The sequence below is a fragment of the Synchiropus splendidus genome, chromosome 1 (genome assembly GCF_027744825.2).
Source record: "Synchiropus splendidus isolate RoL2022-P1 chromosome 1, RoL_Sspl_1.0, whole genome shotgun sequence".
NCBI classification, from domain to species: domain Eukaryota; kingdom Metazoa; phylum Chordata; class Actinopteri; order Syngnathiformes; family Callionymidae; genus Synchiropus; species Synchiropus splendidus.
Genome location: NC_071334.1, coordinates 3,079,602 through 3,104,329, shown reverse-complemented (window position 1 = coordinate 3,104,329; position 24,728 = coordinate 3,079,602). Strand labels below are relative to the sequence as shown.

At 47.5% G+C, this 24,728-nt stretch overlaps 1 protein-coding gene across 6 annotated transcripts; it reads right to left on the bottom strand.

Annotated features, from left to right (window-relative positions):
- Positions 1-1,528: 1,528 nt before the first annotated feature.
- Positions 1,529-23,578, bottom strand: LOC128767116 (NLR family CARD domain-containing protein 3-like). 6 transcript variants are annotated; one of them, XR_008416167.1, is made up of 12 exons: positions 23,431-23,578; positions 23,142-23,313; positions 21,588-21,666; positions 21,372-21,512; positions 19,887-19,965; positions 19,305-19,518; positions 17,324-19,157; positions 16,052-16,228; positions 8,197-8,373; positions 7,926-8,099; positions 4,401-7,588; positions 1,529-4,243 (listed from the first exon to the last, which is right to left on the bottom strand). XR_008416167.1 is itself a non-coding variant. In XM_053879296.1 (11 exons), the coding sequence occupies exons 2-11, from the start codon at positions 23,176-23,178 to the stop codon at positions 7,558-7,560; spliced, it is 2,943 nt and encodes a 980-aa protein (XP_053735271.1). In that variant the 5' UTR covers positions 23,179-23,313; positions 23,431-23,578; the 3' UTR covers positions 1,529-7,557. The 6 variants fall into 6 exon arrangements, 5 of the variants coding, with proteins under 5 accessions (XP_053735271.1, XP_053737340.1, XP_053736488.1 ...); XM_053879296.1 differs by having other exon boundaries at positions 1,529-7,588; XM_053881365.1 differs by having other exon boundaries at positions 1,529-7,588; positions 23,400-23,565.
- Positions 23,579-24,728: the final 1,150 nt, after the last annotated feature.

Below are 24,728 nucleotides of genomic sequence, written 5' to 3'. Positions count from 1 at the left end.
TAAAGTGTTCAGAAAGCGCTGTTTTCACCCTCCAGTAGATCGTCTCTGTCAGCAGAGCTGCGGACACGCGGGCGAAAACAGCGCAATTTGAGCGCTTTAAAGGTAAATAAAACGCCTGTGATGTCATCGGTTTGATGTGACGAAGCTCAATATTTTTGCCAGCAAAGAGCATGCTCATTAGACTGTAAAAATTCGGGATGCTCCGAGAGACAGGAAGAGCACTCAGCTGAAGCAGCTGTCTTCAACCTCTTTCATGAAAGTTCTCACTCTGGACGGTTGCAAACGTTTCAGATTCACCGCGAACGCTGCATCTGACACACACAAGACTGCAGCGGATTCGGCCCCGGTTGATTCCGTCTTAAAACGACACCTGAGAAAGGCTGCTCATCTGGCGTGGTGAAATTAATGATTATTTCTCGGGCAATATGCTTCGCGTTCTGAACGTCACGCTCAGACCGGCGAGTGTCGCGAGTGACCGCTGGTTCCTGCAGTTTCACTTTCATGAGCACTAGAAAACTCACTGTGCTCCGTCAAGTGCTGGTGTTTTAAATATCATATTGAATTCGTGGCGTTGACGCCCTTTAACGTGCATGTGCTGCAGGATGCAAACATGATAACATGATAGACTGAAAAAAGCTTCCGCATTAGACACGCCGTTGCCAAGCGAGTGGCGAGTCGGGAGGGAGGAGCGGGCGCATCACAAACCGCGGGCGGTGCCTCATCAGAACGGCTGCTGTCACATGTGCTCGGATTTTGTGACCAGCAATGACAGGCAGTGGTCGGCATTCACAGATCACAACGAGTTCAGCCTTTCATAATTGGTGGCCGATTGATTGAAATATCCCTGTAAAAATCAATATATTAGCCGCATCGTTTTATAAGCCGCAGGGTTCAGACCGCGAGAAAAAAGTAGCGGCTTATAGTCCGGAAATTACGGTAGATCAGCGCCATCAGGACAGTGAATCGGTGAACTGAACAAATCAAAAATTGAAACATTGAAGTTTTCAATTCAGCGTTGTAAAATGTAATGTTTTTATATATTGAATTTAGTAATCTGTATATTTAGAGGTTGGATTTGTTTTTAACTGAATTCAATTCATTTTATTATTATTTTATAAATCAGTCTTTTTTATTGATTTTTTCATTTGTAGCCTTTAAAAAATCCAAGATACCGTGGCTGCAGCCTGGAGAACGGGGCGGAGCTCAACATCGAGCTCAAGCCTTCTGCCCACGACATACACCTGGCATGACACATCAGGCGGGAGAAAACCAACCAACAGACAAAAATAAAAATAGCATTGATCGTCACTAACAGTGTACTCGAGGAGAGACATGTTCATCTGTGAAATGACCATTTAAAAAGAAGCAACTAACATAGTAACAACACAGACGGTTTTTATAGCACCATCCAGCGGTACCTTTTAGAACTGCACGTTATTTGAGCAACGACTTTTTTTTTATTATTATTTACATGACGATGACAGGTGGACAGAACAGATAATTCAGTCTTAGTCTGAAAAAAGGCTTCTGTGTCACTCAAATTACAGTGTACGTGGCTTTGCGGTACAAATATGTACAATAATAATAATATAGAACAGTAAAGTCAGCAAGTTAGAGTTCGAGTCTAATGTGTAAAAATGGGCAGATCCACAATTATGTACTGAGTCTTTGCAGTTGACGGTACAGGGGCCTTCAATATGACTGTCAACCATCAAATGTGCCCCTTTATAGGTGCAGAATGGCCAAAGTCCAGGGCTGCATTCTTGTTTCTTTGGGATCACAGCCAATCTCCCAAGTGTAATGTGTCTCTGTAGAGACAACAAAATGAGCAGACAGAGTCACGCTGAACAAATGCAACACATGTCAGACTTTTAAACAAGGCTCCACCTTTTCATCATGAAGACGTCATTGATTCTGACAAATGTGTATCTTGTTACACAACTTGTCACATGTTCAATGTAACGTATAAACTCTAAAATATTGATCATGAGACCAATAAAATGACACATTTAACATCGGGCGACGTTGCCTCAGAAGTGCGGCATCACAACGATATAATACGATATGATCAGGGAACCTGTTAAGAACATATTCAATGGTGAGGGGTCGTTCTTTGAACGTCTCTTCAAAATGAGCTAAGAACTACGAGTCATCTCAAGGAACGACTAGTATCTAGCGCAGATACAGTTTCCTCACGTCACCGTCATTTGTATTTTATTTTGAAAGGCGCTGCTGGAATTGGAGTCTTGTCATTCACTTCCCTTGAGTAATGAACAAGGCTTCATCGTCCGCTGTAGCTCCAACAGAAGCGCTGGCTCCCTCTGCTTTGTTGTTGTTGTTGGATGAATAGTTCCTCAAATATGAGTGAGTGCCTGGATCATGATCAAGAAGATGCTCCAGGTAACACGTCTTTCCTTTATGATGAGTAACTTGATGAGCTGGCCCACAATTGTGATTGTGGCACGCAGAAGGATGAGCGGGACCACGTGGTCGTCGGGGTGAGGGACAAACAAGTGTCTCAAAAACGACCAATGACAAGTGAGCTGGCGCTGCGCACGGCAACAGAGATGAGCAGTTAGTCCAGTCTCAGAAGGTGCAAAGTGTGGACAACATTCAAGTCCTGAAAAAGAGGGCACAAGAGAAAACTGTAGAAAACCAGAGAAAGGTGCAGAATAAAACAAAGGTCACGGGTACAAGATGTGGTCGGAGTCATGACGGTGAACTGTGCCCTGCAAGAGGACAGAAATGGCTGAAGTGGAACCAGACTGGACACTTTGCTGCTGGGTGTGGCACAGAGGCCATAAGAGAAATAACAGAGACAGACACAGACCAGAGTTGATTCTGAGGATCAGTGGAGAACAAAAGCAAACCAGTAGTGCTGGCTGAGGGTGAAGCTCCTTGGCAGACCACTTTTGGTGTGGAGAACACGGCAGTCTCCTTTAAAATGGACTCTGGTGCAGACTCCTCCGTGATGTCAGAGGCAACATATGAGACTTGGAGGAAGAAGCCCAAGCTCACTCCACTGGAACATACACTCAAAAGTCCAGGGGGAGAAGGGGCCACGAGGGGACAAAGTCAAAGCCAAAGTTGATGGCAAGCTTCCAAACTCTTGTTTTCCTGTAGTGGTTGTCAAGACGGGTGGCGAGAACCTTCTGGGCCGAACAGTGTCGACCAAACTGGCTTTGATGAACCGTGTTGACACAGTGAACACAGTTAGCAGTGTGGGACACTGAAAGGTGAACCTGTGAAGGTCACATCAAAAGAAGGGTCGCCACACCACACCATGTGCCCATTCCTCTACTGCCAAAAGTAGAAGCAGAGCTGAAAAGGATGGCATCGATGGGGGTGATAGAGAAAGTCACAGATCCAACAGAGTGGTGCGCCCATGGTTCCTGTTGTGGAAACCAATGGACTTGAAAAGACTCACTGAAAATGTCAAAGGTGAGGAGTTTATTCTGCCAACTTTGGATGATATGATACTTCCCAAGCTCGCCAAGAGTACAGTGTTCTCCAGTCTCCATGCGGAAAGTGGGTTCTGCTGGAGGAAAACAGCGCTCGCCTCACCACATTCACCACACCACTGGGTAGGTACTGTTTTAAACGGTCACCCTCTGGTATCACTTCTGCACCGGAGATTTTTCAAAGAGAAATGTCAGAGGTGGTGCAGCAACATGAGGGCACCGTGGTATATATGGACGACACACTGGTGTTTGGAGAAACACAGGAGGTGCACGATCAAAGACTCAAGAGGCTCCTTGAGACAAGTCCTGACCAAAGTGAGTCAAGGCCATAACAGCACTGGAGCCACCCGGAAACATCAGTTGAACTGAGAAGATGTCTGGGGATGGTGAACTATCTCGGGCGATATCGACCACACTTGTCCACAGTGCTGCAGCCTCTGAATGAATGAGTCAAATCTAGGAACAGCTGCTGTTGGGGCAAACAGCAAAAGCAGCTTTCATCGAAGTGAAAGAGTTCATCTCCTCCGCTCCAGTTCTGGAGGTCATTGACCCAGCCAAACCAACAGTAGTCAGAGCAGACGGCAGCAGCCATGGGCTCGGGGGAGTCCTCATGCAGAACCACGGTGGAACGCTGAAGCCTGCAGTATCAAAGACAGGACCAGGAGTGATGAGGAACTCCAGTGCGTCCTCAAGCATGTCCATGATGGTTGGCCTGATCATCTGAAGAGTGGAACACCTCGGCTCAGTTAGTGAAGGGGATGGGCTTCTGCAGTCTGTGATCCCTGAAAGAATGAGAGCAGAGATATGAGAAAAGATGCACCAGGGCCACCAAGGACTGACAAAGTGCAGAGAAGGTTACAGAGGAGCAGTGTGTCGACTTGTATTCACAGTTGGTAAAACGTGGCGCAACATCTGATACTCAAACATGTTAGGACTTACCTTTCAGCAGTCACTTCATAGGGTTGAAGAATGCTGACAATCTCCGTGGCCATTTTCCACTCATCTGGAGTCAGTGTTGGCAGAGAGGCGTTCATGAGCGCCAGAGTGGAGATGAGAGGGTTTTTCACCTCAATAAATCGCTGCGACATGTAAAATGTTGAAGTCCACCGTGTGGCCACGTCCTGCTGTTGTGCTGCTTTGAGTTTGTCTGAAGCGACTGTGCTTCTGTGAAAGAATGCAACAGTTGCCTCCACCTTCCACAGCAGTGAAAAAAATAATTTTTGAATCTCCCTCTCTTTTATTAATCTTCTAACATTTCCCTGATTAGACTGCCTGCATTCTTCCCTCAGTGGTGATATTTTGCTGAGCTTTGACTTGTTTAGATGGTGTCAAACACCAGGCCAACTCTTCAAGATGGTTGAGACTGGGCCTCATGATGAGTCATATGGTTGTTATGCATGAATCTAACTCAGGCATCAGAGGCTCTGAGGTTGTGCTGGTTGGACATTGATACCATGCAATGATGTCCAACCACTTCTTCATTCAAGCAATACATTGCATACAGTGTGTCTGCAAACAGAAACATTTTGTCAAAATGGTTTAACATCATGGTACCTCTGACACTTTGTTTGATTTGTAAAATGTTCAATGTAAAGTCAGTCAAATTGACGTTTAAATCCAACTGAAACTACCATTCAACCGCAGGGTTCCATGTCACCAGTAGGTGGCGAAACTAAGAACTGTAAGACTCAAAAAAGATTGTTTTTACTGAATGAGATTCAATGAACTGAGTCACTAAAATGAACTGTTTTGCCCATCACTACTCGACAGCATCATGCGACTTGCTTTATTTTCTTTCAATGATCTTTTCATTGGATTTTCACTTCATGAACAAATTCTCACAAAAAATATTCGATAAAAGTCACTCTTGATAATACAGGCGATAACTTTTGTCATGACTCCAGGTGACCATGTTTTACAACAGTAATGACACAATAGAACAGAAGCAGACTTTCCACACCTGGTTAACAAGAAGAAAAGAAACTGTTTACCAGAGACAGAGAAAAGAGAAGCACAGAGTTCCACCTTCGTACTCATCTTCCAGTGACTCTAGCACTGTTGTTGTTGGTTTATCGAAAAAAAAAAAAAAAAACCACCACATCTCATACCCAGTGTGACTGTGAGGGTGGAGCATCATCCTTCCACTTCAAAAGTAGGAACCTTCTCACCAGCAGAGCAGTAAAAGCTGCCACTTTTTCTCCCCCGACTGGAAGCTGAATACCTTCTGGAACACTTCCAAACAGTGCAGTAAAGAGGCTCCATTCCAACTGGACTGTAGAGAGGGCCTCAAAAATATGACTCCAATAAACTGGTGAGTCAGGACAGGTGTTGCTTCTGCTGACTGACACCTCCCACATTCAGGATCCATCTCAGGATGGATTGTAGCCAGTTTAGAGTTGGACAGGTGAGTCTGATGCACAATCTTGAGTTGAAGTCATGAGTGTCTGTCACACATAGAAGATGAATGGAGCTGCTTCAAAACCTTCAGCCAGGTTTGCTCTTCTATTGGGGTTTGGAGCTCCGCCTCCCATTCTGTTCTCATGCGGGATGTGGAAGTTGTGCATGTGATGACATCAGATCCAAAATATTTGAGACTGAACCTTTGGCTTTTGGGTCGGCTCTCATGATAATGTCAATAATTGTGTTCTCTGGTTTATGAGGGAATTGTGGTCAAACTCTCCTTATAAAATGTCTACATTGTAAGTGTCTAAAAAAATGGGATTTTGACAATAAGTACTTTTTTGCCAGTTGCTCAAATGAAGCAAAGTTATTTTCAATGAAAAGATCCTTATATCTTTTCAGACCTTTTCTGTGCCAGATATTGAACAATGAGTCCTGCAAGGATGGTTTAAATATGTGATCCAAGGCCACAGGACTGAATAGACACATGTCATGAAGTCTGAAACCTTTCCTAAACTGGATACATATTTTCACCCAGTTTTGGACTGTTGGGCTGCCATTTGACCCATTGATCAGGCTGCGTGATCGTGGCAACTTTGTACCACTTAGAGCTGGGAGTGAAAGTGAGTTGGAGACAGTTGTTTCCATTCTCACCCAGTCTGGGCAGTTTTTATCCAAGTGATGCTCAATCCAATATGAGGTGAGCTGCCCAGTAATGTTGTCAGACATGAGGCAGTGCCGTTCCTCCTTTCTCTTGAGGCATTTGTCAGAGTTCTTTACGCAGGCGCGGGGGTTTACCACTCCAGATGATGCTGACATTATTGAATCTAGCTGTTTAAAGAATGACATCGGGAAGAATATTGGTAAGGTTTGAAATAAATATAAAAACGTTGGAAGCGCCGACATTTTAATTGAATGAACTCTGCCTGTTAAGGACAGAAATAGCGGGGAACAAACGGAAAGATCCTCTTTAATCTGCAAGAAAAGTTTGATCAAATGATGTTGAACTAGCTCTCCAGATTTTTGGGTGACTGTAACACCCAAGTTAGTATTCTTCAGTTGACACTTTAAAAGGGACATTTGTGGCTACTATATTTCTAATGTCCACATTCAGTGGAAATAGCTGACTTTTTTTTTGAGGTTCAATTTATATCCTGATATTTCCCCAAATAGTTTTAACAAATCTAGAATGTTTGGAATTGCTGTCTTGCCGTATTGTTATTTTCTCTGTCTATCAATATCACTTTATTTGTGAACATGTATGCAGTATTTTTGGGGTGATGGTCACATTTTAAGGGGACGGATTGCAAGACAGGTGCAGGTGATGATGGTGGAAGAACACTGAGATCTTCAGACTCCAGTGAGAAGGTGATGATCTTCCAAACTCATGTGACTCTGGAGTCAAAGACTGAAGAGAGTGAATGACTCCATATGTGATGATGAGGAAAGTCAACAGTGCTGCTTCTAGATCTGCACGGAGACTCCTCACTAGCTGCTGCTGGACAACCAGCTTCTGCTGGACACCATGTTGGTGAGCAGTGTTCTGGCCAGTGACCTGGACTTGATGAAGACAAGTTCCAGCAGCAGATTCAAGGCTCACATGATGTCACCAACATCACAGCTGCTCCACTAGAAGCTGACAGAGTCCAGCAGTTCTCATGGATCAATCAAACACTCACACTTCTTCAGGTCAGATCTATAACCACCCTGGTCCACAGTTGTCCAGCCTGGAGGAAGAAAGAGAGAGAAGGATGAGAGCAGATCCATGTGACTTCAGATGTTTCAGGACTATTATCTCCTGCTGCTAAGTGGACGGCTCTTTCATGACTGTTGATGACAACAAAGATGGATCTCTAAACAGCTGCTCAGTCTCCACTGTCTCCTTGGTGCTTCCACTGGTGTCCAGCAGGAGAACATGTCATGTGTTTGGATTCATGTGCTCAGTTCAGATGAAGAGTCTGAGCAGCCTCACACACCCACATTCTCTCTGTCTGCTCCTGGATCACATGTTCAGTCTGAAGCTCTTTGGAGCTCAGTCAGTCAGTTCTGCTGCTCTGTCCATACCTGAGAGTCTCCAGCCTCCAGTCTGGACTCTCCAGTCCAGCAGACAACAGCTCCAGTCCTGGTCCTCCTGGATGGTTGTAGCTCAGGTCCAGCTCTCTCAGTTGGGAGGGGTTAGAGGTCAGAGCTGAGGCCAGAGAAGCACAGCCTCTCTCTGAGATCATGCACCCTGACAGACTGTAATGAAGCAGAATGTGTTCTCAAAAAAACATGAGAGCAGAAGAACCGTCCAGATGTGGAGCAGAACTGAAGAGAGGAGATGATGTGTTCTGACCTGAGAGTCTCCAGGTGACAGTGTGGACTCTTCAGTCCAGCAGACAGCAGCTTCACTCCTGCATCCTTCAGCTTGATGTTCTCACTCAGGTCCAGTTGTATCAGACTCGAGGACGGAGAGCTGAGGACTGAGGACAGAAGGGAACCACTTCTCTCTGACAGTCCACAGTCGCACAGGCTGTGAAAGAGACGAGTGTCATCAACAAGTGAGACTTTTTCAATCCTCTATTGTGACAAGACTTGAAAGACTTGATGGGAGGAGCCACTGAACTCTTTCCATTCAGAAGATCATCATCACATTATTGTTGGAATATTTGAAGCACTTTTATATCAGTCAGACAGTGGTGGTCGTCAGGGCCTTCATGACCTTCTCTACTGGCCAAACACAACCAGAAATCAAGGGCATATTTGTCATCAAAGTAAATGCCATTTTAATGCATTTTCCACTCTCTCTATATATATATGTTAAACAGCACGTCCCAGTCTGGTTTTTGTAGGTTGAAGCTTTTATCCAATCAGCATTCAGCTGGCTTGTGTTGCCAGACTGTGTGAAATCAGTCCAAGGCCTTCAGCAGCAACAGAGCAGGCGCACGTGCACTCTGGGTGAACGAACACATAGAGTTGAAGGACAGGTGCGAGAGCCAATCAGATCAGGAGTTGGAGACAGCAAGGCCTCCAACTGGCCTCACATTGAAGGTGACTTGCACCCGTCCTGTGACTAGATTGTGACTTGATGATGTCGTGTTGCAGTGTTTGCATTTGTTATGATCCTCCCTGGCCACCGTAGATCCTCACTGGACCATTCCACATTTCCGGACCAACCACAACTTTTTTCTCGAACATTGTGGCTTAAACTCATGTGGATTTTGATGCGAAAAGAACCAATGAAACCACAGATGTTCAGTGAAATTCCAGCACTTATTGCGCTGGTCTCCGCCCCTGCATTTCCCCGGAATCTCCAGCCGCACCTGCTGAAAACCCAGGCCGAGAAAGGGTTTGTTTGCCATGTCCAATCAAGCGATGACCGCAGGCTGAGCCCTCGGTGAGTGCACATGTTTTAGATCTTGATTGTTTTCAGGGTGAATATGTTAATGACGGCTGCTCTGGCGCAGCTGAGTGACTGGACTCAGTAAGAGACACGTTACTTCTGCTGCTGTCAGCAAATTGTGGCTGTCTGGTTGGAACTGTTCCCATATGAAACTGCACATGAGGGTGTCTGTCACATATCAACTAGCATGTCGGTGCACCGCGGCTTCAATGAGAGCTGCTACGCCATCAGAGTGTTCTCTTTTTAAAGATGGAATCTCATGTGATCAAACCTATGAAAATGAAGTGGAAACATGGAAACAAGCAGCTGACACAAAACGCATCATGGAGGTGGACATGAATGGAAAGGTTTTCGCCGTGTGATTTGCAGGGAAAATCCCAGAAGAAACATCATCACTGTCATATACGTAACTACTTTGTCTGTCTTAACCTCTGTTCGCCCCACATTGTTCCATGCTTTTATTTTGTTACTCTCGGTTGCTCTTGTGTTTCCTTTTCCTTCCTTTGTTCCAGCTTCACAAGTGGCGCAGCTGGTGTTCATTTGACAATCAAGCCTCACATGGATTTCAACACCTCAACACCAGTCTGTGCCGCCAAAGGATTGTTTCGCTTCCCCATGGTAAACTCTTTCAAGACTCTCGCTTCGTTCCCCTGACTTTCCTAAATTTCTCTGCGCGCTTGATTTCCTTTTCGGCCGCCTTCTTAGTTCTCGTTCTTCCTCGCTCCGTTTTCTGTTTTCCCCTCCATTCATATAGTCAAACCGCGTGTGAGCATTTAGTCTCACCTCTTTCATTTATCGTTTATAGAAGTTGATTCCTCGTTTGAGTTTTTTCTCCTCCACGCAGCGCTTTAAGTTATTAGGACCTCGTGAGCTTATCTCCGAGTGTTTGTGTTCTCCTCGTTTTATAGGCCTGATTCTAATTCGCCTCTCTTCTGTTTTCAGATCCTTCCCCAATCCCTACGTGTAGTTCCCGGTCCGCGTTCTGGCTCCGGCGCCTTCTGTTCTCCGTACTTGTTCGTCTGTCTTAAAACTCGCCTTTTGTTGAATAAATTCTTTAATTTACTCTCGTTTCGGAGTTTTCTGTCGACCAGCACTCACTGCACCTGGGTCCAACTTAAGCAGCCATGACAGAATCCTCTGGCCACGCCCCCGACCCAGCAGTGGTTGCTAGTCTGCAGAAAGCTGTAGGCATTAAGGGCTCGAGAATCTCGACTCTTGAAAGAGCGACTCAGAGCGTCCTGGAGCAGCTGCAGAACATTACTTCGGTGCTCGATCGTTTGTCTGTCTCCCCAGCTGACTCGGGCGCCTCCACGCCGGTGTCAGCAGCAATTTCTGCAGCTGACTCAGCACACCCTGATACCAGCGGACGCGAACCAAACATCCCCACGCCGGAGGTCTATGCTGGTAAGCCAGGGTTCTGCAAGAATTTTTTTATTCAATGCTCACTAGTTTTTGATTCCCAACCGTCCCATTTTAAGACGGAGAGAGCCAAGGTCGCTTATTGCATTAACCTCCTGCGTGACAAGGCCAGTCAGTGGGCAGTCTCCTTATGGGAATCAGACTCGCCCATCCTTAACAATTTCAAGAGTTTCTCCTTAGAGATGAGACGGGTCTTCGACGCTCCATTTAAGAGCGGACCTGGAGCTTCTCAGCGACTCATTTCCATGGTTCAGAACTCGCCAAGCGAGTCTGTCTCGGAATACTCAATTCGTTTCCGCATAGCAGCCGCTGAGGCTGGCTGGAACGAACCGGCTCTCATGTCCGCGTTTTATAATGGTCTTTCTAATTGTATCCAGGACCAGCTTTCCATACGCGACGAGCCCAATTCCCTGGAAGAGTTAATCCTTCTTTCCATCAGAATTGACAACCGCATAAGAGAGCACACCCAGCGGAGACGGCCCACTCACACGGTTCCTCCAGTCCCGTTCTCACCACCTGAACCACCTTCCCAGTCCGAGTCTCTGTTAGACCTTCATGAACCCATGCAGGTGGGGAGGACGAGACTAACACCTGAGGAACGTCAACACCGGATATCTCGCGGTTTATGTCTGTACTGTGGTCAACCGGGCCACACTATCCGTTCCTGTCCAACCCGTCCCAGGGGCCCTCGTCTTCCCCTCGTCTCCAACAAGAAGGTTAGTACTCCTGCCACCACCACAGTCAACAGAATTATTTTCTCCGCGTCCCTGCGGGAAAATAACAAATATTCTCCTGTCGAAGCCTTTATTGACTCAGGTGCTGATGACAACTTTATCGATGCTGCTTTTGCTGAGTCTCTGTCTCTCTCTCTCACCAGACTGGACACTCCTCCCTGTCAGCAATTGACGGCAGTTCCCTCCCTCGTGTCACTCACCGCACCGCACCTTTAACCCTCACCATATCTGGAAATCACACTGAAGTAATTTCGTTCCTGGTCCTTCCATCCTCCTCGTCTCCACTGGTCCTTGGTTTTCCCTGGTTGTCCCTTCACAATCCTCACATCGACTGGACTTCTTCCAAGGTCACAGGTTGGAGCACTCACTGTCACGCTCACTGTCTTCGATCTGCTTCCACTGTCTATACTCTTCCTCGTCCTCAATCTCCTCCCGACCTTTCATGTTCCATCCTGCTACCACGATTTAGAACAAGTTTTTAGTAAAGATCAGGCCCTGTCCCTTCCCCCGCATCGCCCCTACGATTGCGCCATCGACCTAATCCCCGGGGCTCCTCTACCCTCAAGTAGACTTTATAATGTCTCCCGGCCTGAAAGGGAGTCTTTAGAAAGATACATCAATGAGTCTCTGGCGGCGGGCCTGATCCGTCCCTCCTCCTCTCCTCTGGGGGCTGGATTCTTTTTTGTTAGCAAGAAAGATAAAACCCTGCGCCCCTGTATAGATTATCGTGGCTTAAATCTGATTACAATCAGAAATCAGTATCCTCTCCCTCTAATTGACCCTGCCTTTGAACCTCTGAACCAAGCTACCATCTTTTCCAAACTTGATCTTATAAATGCTTACCACTTGGTTCGGATCCGTGAGGGAGACGAGTGGAAGACCGCTTTTAAAACACCCCTGGGACACTTCGAATACCGGGTCATGCCTTTTGGGTTAACTAATGCACCAGCCGTCTTTCAGGCATTGGTTAATGACGTACTAAGAGACATGATTAACCATTTTGTCTATGTTTATCTGGATGATATCTTGATCTTCTCGAAGGGGGAGGAGGAACATCAGGAACACGTTCGTCTTGTACTTCAGAGGCTGCTGGAGAACAAACTGTATTGCAAGGCTGAGAAGTGTGAGTTTCACGTGAAACAGGTCAGCTTCCTGGGCTTCATCTTAGCGGAGGGACGTCTCATCCCCGACCCAGCCAAGATTGAGACTGTTATCAACTGGAAGACTCCCACCAACCGCAAACAGCTCCAGCAATTCCTTGGGTTCGCCAACTTCTACAGACGGTTCATCCGCAACTACAGTAAGGTTGCCGCGCCTCTAACTTCTCTCACCTCCTCTAAAAAGGAGTTCAGCTGGAGCCCTGAAGCTGAACAAGCTTTTGAAAGACTCCGAACTCTATTCTCTTCCGCTCCCATCCTACGCCACCCGGATCCCAGATGCCAATTCATCGTCGAGGTGGACGCCTCAGATTCAGGGCTGGACGCGGTGCTCTCCCAGAGGGACCCTAACGACCAGAAGGTACACCCGTGTGCTTATTTTTCAAGGAGACTGACCCCTGCAGAACGAAACTACGACGTTGGGAACCGCGAGTTACTGGCAATGGTGGCTGCGTTGCAAGAATGGAGGCACTGGCTTGAGGGCACTGAAACTCCCTTCTTGGTGCTTACAGACCACAAAAACCTCATTTACCTGCAGACCGCTAAACGCCTCAACTCCCGTCAGGCCCGGTGGGCCCTGTTTCTTGGACGATTCAACTTCTCCATCTCTTATCGTCCGGGAAGCCGTAATGTCAAGCCTGATGCACTTTCTCGTCTCCACGACCCAATTGTTTCATCCGACAAGACAGAGACCATCCTCCCCGCATCCTGTGTGATCCGAGCCGCCAGCTGGGACGTAGAGAAGGCTGTCTTAGAGGACCAGAAACTCCATCCAGCTCCCAGTCCCGGTCCTCCAAATCGCCTGTTCGTCCCGGTACCCACGAGACCTCAGATCCTCCATTGGGGCCACTCATCCAAACTCGCCTGCCATCCTGGTACGTTCCGCACCTTAAGTCTTATTAATCAACGTTTCTGGTGGCCAGGCCTGACTCGAGACATCAAGAACTTCTGCAAGGCCTGTACGACCTGCAACAGAGCAAAGTCCTCCCACCGTCCTCCTGCTGGTCTTCTGAAACCGCTGCCGCTTCCTGGTCGCCCTTGGTCCCACATTGCAGTGGATTTTGTGACTGGCCTCCCCCCTTCAGCAGGAATGACAACTGTCATGACGGTGGTGGATCGTTTCTCCAAGATGGCACACTTCATTCCCCTGCCCAAGTTGCCTTCAGCGCTCGAGACTGCTAACCTTTTGGTCCTCCACGTTTTCCGTCTCCACGGAATCCCCTGCGACGTGGTCTCTGACAGAGGACCACAATTCTCCTCCCAGGTCTGGCGTGCCTTCCTTAAGGCCCTGGGAGCGTCCCCCAGCCTGTCCTCCGGCTACCATCCTCAGACCAACTGACAAACGGAGAGAACGAACCAAGACCTGGAGTCCGCCCTCCGATGCGTCTCTGCTCAAGATCCCTCCGCCTGGGCCTCCAATCTCCCCTGGGTGGAATACGCTCATAACTCGCTGGCTTCTTCTTCTACGGGCATGTCTCCTTTTATGGTTGCCTATGGTTATCAGCCTCCTCTTTTTCCATCCCAGGAAGCTGAGACCTCCGTCCCATCTGTTACCCAGCACTTGCGTCGCTGCCGGGAGACCTGGTCCCGGGCCCGCACAGCTCTATCTCACACCGCCGAACGCAACAAGAGACTGGCAGACCGAAACCGGATCCCAGCTCCGTCTTACCATCCCGGCGACATGGTCTGGCTCTCGACCCGTGATTTACAGCTTCCGGGTGAGTCTCGCAAACTCTCACCCAGATACATCGGTCCTTTCAAGATTGAGAAGATCATCAATGACACGGCTGTAAGGTTAAGACTCCCAGCTTCTCTCCAGATCCATCCCACGTTCCACGTCTCACTTCTAAAACCAGTCTCCTCGTCCCCACTCCATGCAGCCTCTGAAGCTCCTCCTCCTCCCTTCACCATAGACAAGCACCCTGCATATAAGGTTCACAAGATCCTAAACAGCAGAAGACGTGGCCGAGGGGTCCAGTACTTGGTTGACTGGGAGGGTTACGGCCCAGAGGAACGATCATGGATCCCTCGGTCACTCATCTTAGATCCCTCTCTGATTTCAGAGTTCCATGCCAGTTTCCCAGATAGACCCGGTAAAGCGCCATGAGGCCCTCCTTAAGGGGGGGCTACTGTCATATACGTAACTACTTTGTCTGTCTTAACCTCTGTTCGCCCCACATTGTTCCATGCTTTTATTTTGTTACTCTCGGTTGCTCTTGTGTTTCCTTTTCCTTCCTTTGTTCCAGCTTCACAAGTGGCGCAGCTGGTGTTCATTTGACAATCAAGCCTCACATGGATTTCAACACCTCAACACCAGTCTGTGCCGCCAAAGGATTGTTTCGCTTCCCCATGGTAAACTCTTTCAAGACTCTCGCTTCGTTCCCCTGACTTTCCTAAATTTCTCTGCGCGCTTGATTTCCTTTTCGGCCGCCTTCTTAGTTCTCGTTCTTCCTCGCTCCGTTTTCTGTTTTCCCCTCCATTCATATAGTCAAACCGCGTGTGAGCATTTAGTCTCACCTCTTTCATTTATCGTTTATAGAAGTTGATTCCTCGTTTGAGTTTTTTCTCCTCCACGTAGCGCTTTAAGTTATTAGGACCTCGTGAGCTTATCTCCGAGTGTTTGTGTTCTCCTCGTTTTATAGGCCTGATTCTAATTCGCCTCTCTTCTGTTTTCAGATCCTTCCCCAATCCCTACGTGTAGTTCCCGGTCCGCGTTCTGGCTCCGGCGCCTTCTGTTCTCCGTACTTGTTCGTCTGTCTTAAAACTCGCCTTTTGTTGAATAAATTCTTTAATTTACTCTCGTTTCGGAGTTTTCTGTCGACCAGCACTCACTGCACCTGGGTCCAACTTAAGCAGCCATGACAATCACTGAAGTCCATTGCTGGCAGAACTCAAGTTGCACATTGGGCGACTTGATCAGATGACTCTTTTTGGTCAACAGAGCAACTAGATAAAAGAAACATGGAGATGATGATGGCAAAACATTTCAAAGTCAAACTCAGTGGACCCAACAGAGAAAAGAGCTCTGATGAAAAGCAGTGTGATTCTGCTCCAATATCATGAACATGAGCTGCAGAGATGATGATTCTATTGGAGCAGATGAACATTGTCCTCAATATCTTCAATATCAAACCATAAATCCACTGGAGGAATGTGTGAAGCAGAAATGGAGACTTGAGAGAAACAAAGTCAAACTGTAGTGAAGTAGAAAACACCTGGACAAGAAGAGAAAACCAAGTGTTTTCTCAGCAACATGACAAACATCAGTCACTATGATGGACAAGAAATAGCCACTAAACAGTCCATGTTGTTTCAGAAAGACTTCAGAAAAGTGGATCATTTCTTTGGAAAAATCAGAAAATGAGAAGAAAAAGAGGAAGTGAATTTCTGAGCCCAAGATGAAGTGAAATCTAGAAATGGAACTGTAACATCAGAAGAATCACTAAAGTGTCTCTAAACGTGTTTCCAGATCAATAAATATTGATCAACATGTCTGACCTGAGAGTCTCCAGGTGACAGTGTGGACTCTTCAGTCCAGCAGACAGCAGCTCCACTCCTGCATCCTTCAGGTCTTCATTCCCACTCAGGTCCAGTTGTGTGAGACTAGAGGACGGAGAGCTGAGGACTGAGGACAGAAGGGAACCACTTCTCTCTGACAGTCCACAGCAGCTCAGTCTGAATAAAATGAAGAAGGAAATCAAACGTTCATGTCCAGTTCACATTAGGGCTGTAACCAGATCAGATTTGTGCTTGACGATTATCGCGGGCAAAACACGTCACACTAACGATATTATCACGACATGGATCAAAATGTGAAGAACGATTCTGCAGTCACTGAAATCCATCTGTAACTTGATGTTGTGTGTTTCCTCTCCAGTTGCCAAAGGAAAGAACAGCCTCTCCACTCCACTGCTGTCATCACTGAGGTTTCCAAATGAAGACCTGACTGGAACACTTCCTTTCCCTGCTCATACAACTCACTCTCTCTGCTGTCCAAAATCTTCAGGCTGCTGCTCCTAGTGAGGACTGTCAGAGTCTCAGCCTCTTCCCTGCGCCTCATGACTCTCTGGGAGCTCATTGTTGTTTCAAACTGCTGCAGGACTCGGAGCCAGATTTGGAGCCAGACGGAACGTCGGTGGGCTTGAATGTTTCAACTCAACCAACGGTAGGAACCTGGAGGAGCCATGGAACTGCTACGAAGCTTAGGTTGAAACAGAGCGACTCTGGTCTGGAGTTTTAGAGCAGCGCTGCTCTGTGACTCCTGATCCAAACACTGTCCATCAATGGCTTCCCTGACTGTCTGACACAAGTTGTGGGAGGATGAAGAACTGAGGCGGTTGATGGTATTTTAGCGCTGAACATCTGCCTCTCTGTCATTCAAAAGCACCTTCACTCCCCGCTCTGTGCTGATGAGCACGAGTGGTGTTCAGAAGCTGAGCGTGGATGAGGACATCAAACTTTGAGCAGAGGATGGAGGCTCACCACGGCAGGCGCCGTGCTTGTTGTCATCCATCAGGATTTCTGTCTAGTCGACACGCGCAAACTCATCACTGGCACCGTGGCGGCACCAGTTCCCACGGTTGCACGACGCCAGGAGTCAGCGCTTCACTTTCCTGTTCCGCATGTCGGCTTCAGTCGGAGATGGAGCCGTTTACACCACATTGAAAATTCATTTTTTAATATCGCGATGATCGTCAACAGCAGTATAACGCAACAGCCCTAGTTCACATCATCAGAGGTGTTTCAGGTTTCAGTGTTTGATCCACTTACAGAACTTTCTTTGAAGCTTGGACCATCGGCAGCAGCCTCTCAAGAGCCTCCTCTGAAAAACAATATTGATTCAGGAAAGGTTTACGTCTGTCTGGAGCAAAGTATTTCTTCAGGTCAAACACGTCCAGATCTTCCTCTGAGGACAGTAAGATGAAAGCCAGGGTGGACCATTGAGCTGGAGACAGTTGACCTGTGGAGAGAGCTCCTGATCTCAGCTGCTGTTGGAGCTGCTCCACTAGAGAAGTGTCCTTCACTTCACTCAGACAGTGGAACAGATTGATGATTCTCTCTGGAGACACTTTCTCCCTTATCTTCTTCTTGATGAGCTTGGCTGCGTTCTGATGGGTCCAGGAGCTACTTCCTGTCTGTGTCAACAAACCTGGAAGGAGCCGCTGGTTGGTCTGCAGAGAAAGACCCAGAAGGAAGCGCAGGAACAAGTCCAGATGTCCATTTGGACTTTCTAAAGCAACACTTGTTGCTGACTGGTACAACTGTCCTGGATGAAGCTTCTTTCTGAAGATGCATGACTGTTCGGATTTTTGTTGTGAATGGAGAACATTGACTCCAGAGTTGAAGAACCTCAGGTGGACATGAAGAGCAGCCAGAAACTCCTGGAGACTCAGATGGATGAAGCAGAAGACCTTCTCCTGGTACAGTCCTCTCTCCTCTCTGAAGATCTGTGTGAAGACTCCTGAGTAAAGTGCAGCAGCTGTGATGTCGATGCCACACTCTGTGAGGTCTGATTCATAGAAGATCAAGTTTCCTCTCTCCAGCTGCTCAAAAGCCAGTTTTCCCAGAGACTCCATCATCTTCCTGCTCTCATGATCCCAAACTGGGTCAGTCCCAGCTCCTCCATGGTACTTGAGCTTCTTGACTTTGGCCTGAACCACCAGGAAGTGGATGTATATCTCAGTCAGGGTCTTGGGCAGCTCTCCGGTCTCTCTGCTCTTCAACATGTCCTCCAGAACTGTGGCAGTGATCCAGCAGAAGATGGGGATGTGACACATGATGTAGAGGCTTCGTGAGCTCCGGATGTGAGACATGATGGTGGTCTGCTCCTCATCTCTGAACCTCTTCCTGAAGTACTCCTCCTTCTGGAGGTCAGTGAACCCTCTGACCTCTGTCACCATGTCCACACACTCAGGAGGGATCTGATTGGCTGCTGCAGGTCGTGTGGTGATCCAGAGCTGAGCTGAGGGAAGCAGCTTCCCCCTGATGAGGTTGGTCAGCAGGACGTCTACTGAGGTGGACTCTGTAGCTGCTGTCAGGACCCGACTGTTGAAGTCCAGAGGGAGTCGACACTCGTCCAGACCGTCCAAGATGAACAGAACCTGGACTCCTTCAAAGCTGCTGAGTCCTGAGTCTTTGGTTTCAGGAAAGAAGAGATGAACAAGTTCCACCAAACTCAACTGCTTCTCTTTCAGCAGGTTCAGCTCTCTGAAGGTGAAAGGAAACACCAGCTGGAAGTTGTGGTGGGCTTTGTCTTCAGCCCAGTCCAGAGTCAGCTTCTGTGTCAGGAGGGTCTTCCCAATGCCAGCCACGCCCTTCGTCAGCAGGCTTCTGATTGGTGGGTCTGTGTCAGGTGAGGCTTTAAAGAGGTCTTCTGGTCTGATGGTAGTTCCTGGTCTGGTCTGCTTCCTGGTTGCTGCTTCGATCTGTCGGACCTCGTGCTCCTGGTTGACCTGCTCTGTGCCCCCCTCAGTGATGTAGAGCTCTGTGTAGATCTGATTCAGAGGGGCAGAGTTTCCTGCTCTAGCGACCCCCTCAGACACACTGTGGAACTTCTTCTGCAGGCTCCTCTTCAGTCGCCCTGCACAGGCTGCTGCAACACTTCCTGAATGAAGAGACAAGTCACATGATCAGAAGATTCTCAAAGGTGGCGTTGATCAATCTTCAGATCATTCTTCTCATCAGCTCCAGGTGTTTCAAGCTCAAATGGACTTTTAGATATTCAGCAGGTTGAAAGTTCAAATCCTCTTACTGCTCCACAGAACATCAGCAAGCTCCTCCTCCTTCATGCTCCTCAGGATGTTCATGAAGATCTGCAGGAGAGATTCCCTGCTGCTCCTCATCTGCTCCTCGTCACACTTCAGCTCTTCCTCACCATCCAGGTTCTTCTGGTCATCTGGACTGAGGAACCTTTGGGCTCTCTTCAGCTCCTTCTTCACCAGGGTCATGACGGTCTTCTCAAACAGCTGAAACAAAATGTGTGACCTGATCATGTGACTGATAAAACCTACTGACCTCAGAGGTCACCAGGATCCTGCTCCCATATCTCCAGAAGGGAGGCAGGTCTTAGTCCAGGTCTAACCAGGACCTGTTGGAACTATGCCATGGTTTGGTCACAAAAGAGGTCGAAGTCTCAGGAGAGTCAAGGTAACATGATTTCAAGAGAGTCAACATCTTCAGCATCAGTCAGAGCTGTAGAAGAGCTTCAGTCCAGACTCTTCTCCAAACAGGTCTAGTTGTCCAGGACTCAGAGCTTCCATGAAGCAGCAGAAGCAGCTGACTGGTGAGTTAGCAGCTGTTGGAGTTAGTAGGAGGAGCTAACACTTGAACGTACCTGCAGTGTGGAGTCCAGATCTGTCTGATGCTGCTGGACACACTGGAGACTGAGAACATCTGAGAGCTGCTGATCCTCCCTGTGAAGAACATCAAAGGGAGGCAGTGAAAAGACTCTCAGTGTTCAGGACCAGACTCCATGACTCTCATGTGCAGCTCACACTTCATCCAAATCTATTTTATTTATAAATCACGTTTTCTATAACAAAGTTGTCCAAGGTGCTGTACAGGTGAGGGTGAGACGTCAAATGCAATGAAGTCACAACAGCACAACACAAGAAGATAGAAACATGACGTCATATCACTCTTTCTTGAAGGCCAGGCTAAAAAGATGAGTTTTTATGAGTGATTTAAAAACAGGAAGTGAGGAGGCCTGGTGAACGTGCAGAGATTCCAAAGCTTTGGTGCTGCTACAGAGAAGGTCTGGTCGCCTCTTGACCAAAGTCTGCTTTCAGGAGCGACTGAGAGCAGCTGACTAGCAGACATTAGCGACCGCACAGGGATGAATCAGGTCACTGAGGTGGGTTGGACGCAAACAAAAGGATTTTGAAACGGATCCTACGTTGTACAGGGAGCCAACGCAGGGACGAGAGAATGGGGGTGATGTGTTCATGTTTGCGTGCTCCTGTTAGAAGACGGGCAGCAGCATTGAGCACCAGTTGAAGACAGGTGAGAGAGGTCTGGCTCACCCCATGATAAAGTGCCTAACAACAGTCCAGGCGTGAAGTGATGAAAGCATGGAGGAGTTTTTCCAGCTCCTTCCTAGATGAGACAGTTCTTATTTGTGCTCGCTGCCTGAGGTGGAAGACACTCTTCTTTAAAACTCAGCCCATTTGCTGTTCACAAGGTGGATCAATGAAAACACCAGGATTGGTGCCTGGAGGTTTTTAACATGGAGCTCAGCAGCCCAGGTCCACATTGGACTGACAAAAGACACTGTGACCAAATAGAATCACTTGTGTTCCATCCATGCAGAGACGCCATCCAAACAATCTGACAGAGGCTGGACATTTGATGAGCCATTCTGTGACATGGGAAAGTCCATTAGTCAGTCATCAGTGTCATGACTCCTTCCTCAAAGATTCAAGAGTGGAGTCCTATGAATGGTCAACGTCAAAACCCCTGACAGACCACTTTCCTGCTTGGTCTTCTTTGACTTTCCTCCGCAACCATCTGCATCAGCTTTTAGGACCAGTGAACGCAACATCAGATGAAGGAGACAAACCAAGACCAACTCAGACTCAGAGTGAAGGAGCCTCAGAGACCTTTGTTCAGACCCAACAATCCCATCAGTGGAGTCACAGAGGGAAGACTCTTGTCCACCTTTGAAGTTCAGAGGAGGCTTCATAGACACATCACTCTTCAGAGACTGACAGCTGAGTTCAGACTCTTCTGGTTTCTCCTGATGGAGACACAACTCTGATCAACCCTTCAACCATCTGACCACACGATGTCCTCTCAGTGTTGCTCCTTCTCTGTCTCTCACCTGCTCCTCCTCTGATGCTCCTGTCCTCCTCTGAAGTCAATAATCCTTGGCATAGATGCGTCACTCTTCAGAGACTGACAGCTGGGAGCAGGTCCAGGTCTATGTCCTCGTCCAGCAGCGTCTGATGTGAGTGGCTTTGATCTGAACACACAGAAGTTGCAGTGTGGAAATGATTTCAAGTGTTTGGAGCTCTGACAGGAGAACTGATCTTCTCACCTCTGAGCTCTAGTCTGGCTGTCATGGTCCTCACCCAGAGGGGCTTTAGAGGGAGGAGCTTCCTCCTCTCTGTCCACACCTTCACACCAACACAACAGCAGCATCACTGGTGCTTCTTGTCAACAAGCAAACTTCAGTCATCAGGGTCAGAGCAGCAGCAGAACAAAGTCATGAGAGAAGAAAGAAGACATGGACAGAAGAGTCCCTCGCATGTGATGTCAACATTCTCCATGGAGGTCAGCATGGTGTGGTCTGATGGTGGATGGAAGAACCTGCTGCTCATCTGAGTCACTGCTTCTTCTCTGTGACCTCACTGACCTCAGTCAACTCTCTTCAGTGTTCAGAGCCACATTCATGTGTTCACTCACTGAGACTGACTGAGTGCAGAACACGCTGCTGCTGTTCTTCTCATGACGTCTGACTCTGTGGTTTGGTCTTTGGGGCACTTTTTATTGCTTCAGTCCAAAGAGCCAAGAACAAATACCTCCATAAATACACAAACACTTAGATTCATGTCCCTGTAATATATTGATATATTCACATGCGTCTTTGCGTCTGCAGTTATACAGCAGTTGTACTAAACTTCCCTTCCTCCTGTAAGTTCAGGTCACCTTGTTCTGGGAGCACTGATAAATCATTGGCTCAGAACTTTGGTGAGTCATCGTCGTCTCACTGTGATTCTCTCCAAACTGTCAAATGTCTTTCGATGTCTTCCTCCATTGTGTAGCTCAGAGCAGATGTGGCGTCAGCTGTGATGGTTTTCTTGGCCACCAGAGGCTTGAACCTCAACACAGCCACCTTCTCCTGATGCTCTCTCTACTCTGCAGGATTCCCAAAAGAAACAAACTCCCTCCAGACAGGACTTTTGCCTTCGTACAAGGTCATTCCCAGTCTACACCTGGTATCACTGCATCCATCTGCAGCTCCCACCTTCTCTTTGTGTCTTATACTTGATGTGCGAGACTGTGTCTTCACTTCCAGAGTTTTCTGCTCAGGATGTGAAGGAACAGATTTCCTGTTGAACAACCTTCAGCACGTCTCAGAATGGTGAAGAAACAAGTGACTCAGTTTATCACAACACACGACGTCTGTGGGACCAAATCTGAGGTGCAGCCTTTCAAAAGTCTGATATCTATTGTGTTCAGGAACCAAAGCCAAATCAATATTGTCTATTGAACCACCTCTAACTCTCCTTCTGTTTCCACATGTCTGTGCTCATGTTGTTTTCTTTCACATCTAGAGAGACACACGTTTGAGGAGGTCAGATCAGGACACCGTCACAGAGCAGGAGCTTCTGTATATATATATATATATGTGTGTATATATATATATATATGATATATATACATATCATATGGACATGTGGCCATATCATATATATGATATGGCCACAAGATGGCGCCATCGTCGGCTGTTGATTTGGGTCACGTCACAGTTTCCTGATCAATCTTCCTCAGAGAAACACTCCCGTCAACAAGTGCGTCTTTACTCGGATCCTCGAATGTCAAAGGTGACGTCAGACTCATGAGGCTCAAGTCAAACCAAGTCACTGACCTGTGAGCGAGGCTCCTCTCCTCAGTCTCGGGTCCATGTCGGAGCTCAGTTGTTCCGGTCCAAAGTTGTGAACTCAGATTGTGTTCGATGTCAGTGTGTTGATCCACAGCAGTGAGTCACGTGTGTGTGTGTGTGTGTTCCACCACCGCCTGGATGATCAGAGCTGGAGAGACTGGAAATATTGGAGTGAAAAACAGCCTTCAGATCAGACGGGAATCGGAACCTCTGGTTCAGCGCGTCTCTTACATTCACACATACACTTCACTCATTGGTTCCACACAGGTCTTACGGCAGGTGTGTCCACAGGGAAGAGTAGCAGGATCCCTCAGGAGCTCCAGACAGGAGGAGGAGGACAAGGATTCTCTCTGCAGATCAGCTCTGGCGATTCTCTGCTTCACCGCTGACTGAATCACGCTATGCAGCGCTTTCATTTGGAGTCACATGATTCTGCCCGAATGTGGTCCGACCTGTTGGTTCCACATATTTTCTCACTTCCTTGAAGCAGCCTACAGGTGTGTGGTGGCACGGCCTGGTGAGACTGCAGCAGCAGATACTGACAGTGAAGCAGGTGTCAGGGGAGTCACAGGTCTTTGCTGCACAGGTGGCTGCTTGTCTTCAGGAGCTGACTGATCTGAGCTCTGCTGTCACAACTCAGAGTCCAACCTCTCCAAATGAAATGAAAGATTCCTTTTCTGGGTGGTGGTTATTCGCTATATTACACTTGTTTCCTGCGAGACAAATACGTGACACCATCATCATTTTCTGAGCGAGACTGGGACTTTCTCCCGCACTTTTATTGGCACATGCGCAGCTCACTACACACAAACAAGATGGATACCACAGCGCCATCTCCTGGCCAGGACTACGATCAACACTCCCAACACACCGTCACTGACTCAACACCTCCACTCAAAGACATGTTCATCAGTCTTATAATCTGTCAACAAATAAAGAAAGTTAAGGGAAAATAACAATGAAAACATCACAGAAATAGTCGTGGAATTGTTCAGGTTTTCCTTTTATCAAATGCTTTGGTCAGAACATCAGCTGTCATATCAGATGAAGGACAATATACAATAGATATTTAGCCCTCACTCTGAGCTGATGGCACCAAATGATCTGTGATGTCAATGTGCTTGCTTCTTTGTCTGCAAACAGTATTTTCAGGTGGAGCTATTGCCCCCACATTATCCCCATGTAGCTTCACAGGTGCATGCTGGTGATCCTGATCCAGGCCGCTCAGCAACTGCACAAGATACAAACTCTCTTGAGGCCTTGCAGCCAGTGGCATGTCCTCAGCTTCACATGCTGATAACACCACTGTTGGTTGCTTCTTGCTCTTCAAGGTCATTTTGACTTTCCACTCACTTTGTGAAAACTCATTGTCTAAGAAATGTTTTACTTCTCCACGATCTTTCATCTCAAACGTTCTATTCAGCATGTGTTCCACATCAGACGTCTGTAAACACAGCGACCAGCTTCATTTTTTATGAAGCCATTTTTCTCCAAGACAGTCATGTAGTAACTTATTCCACTTTGGTCCTGACTGTTTCACACACTCAGCGCTGGTCAGACTCTGAATCAACG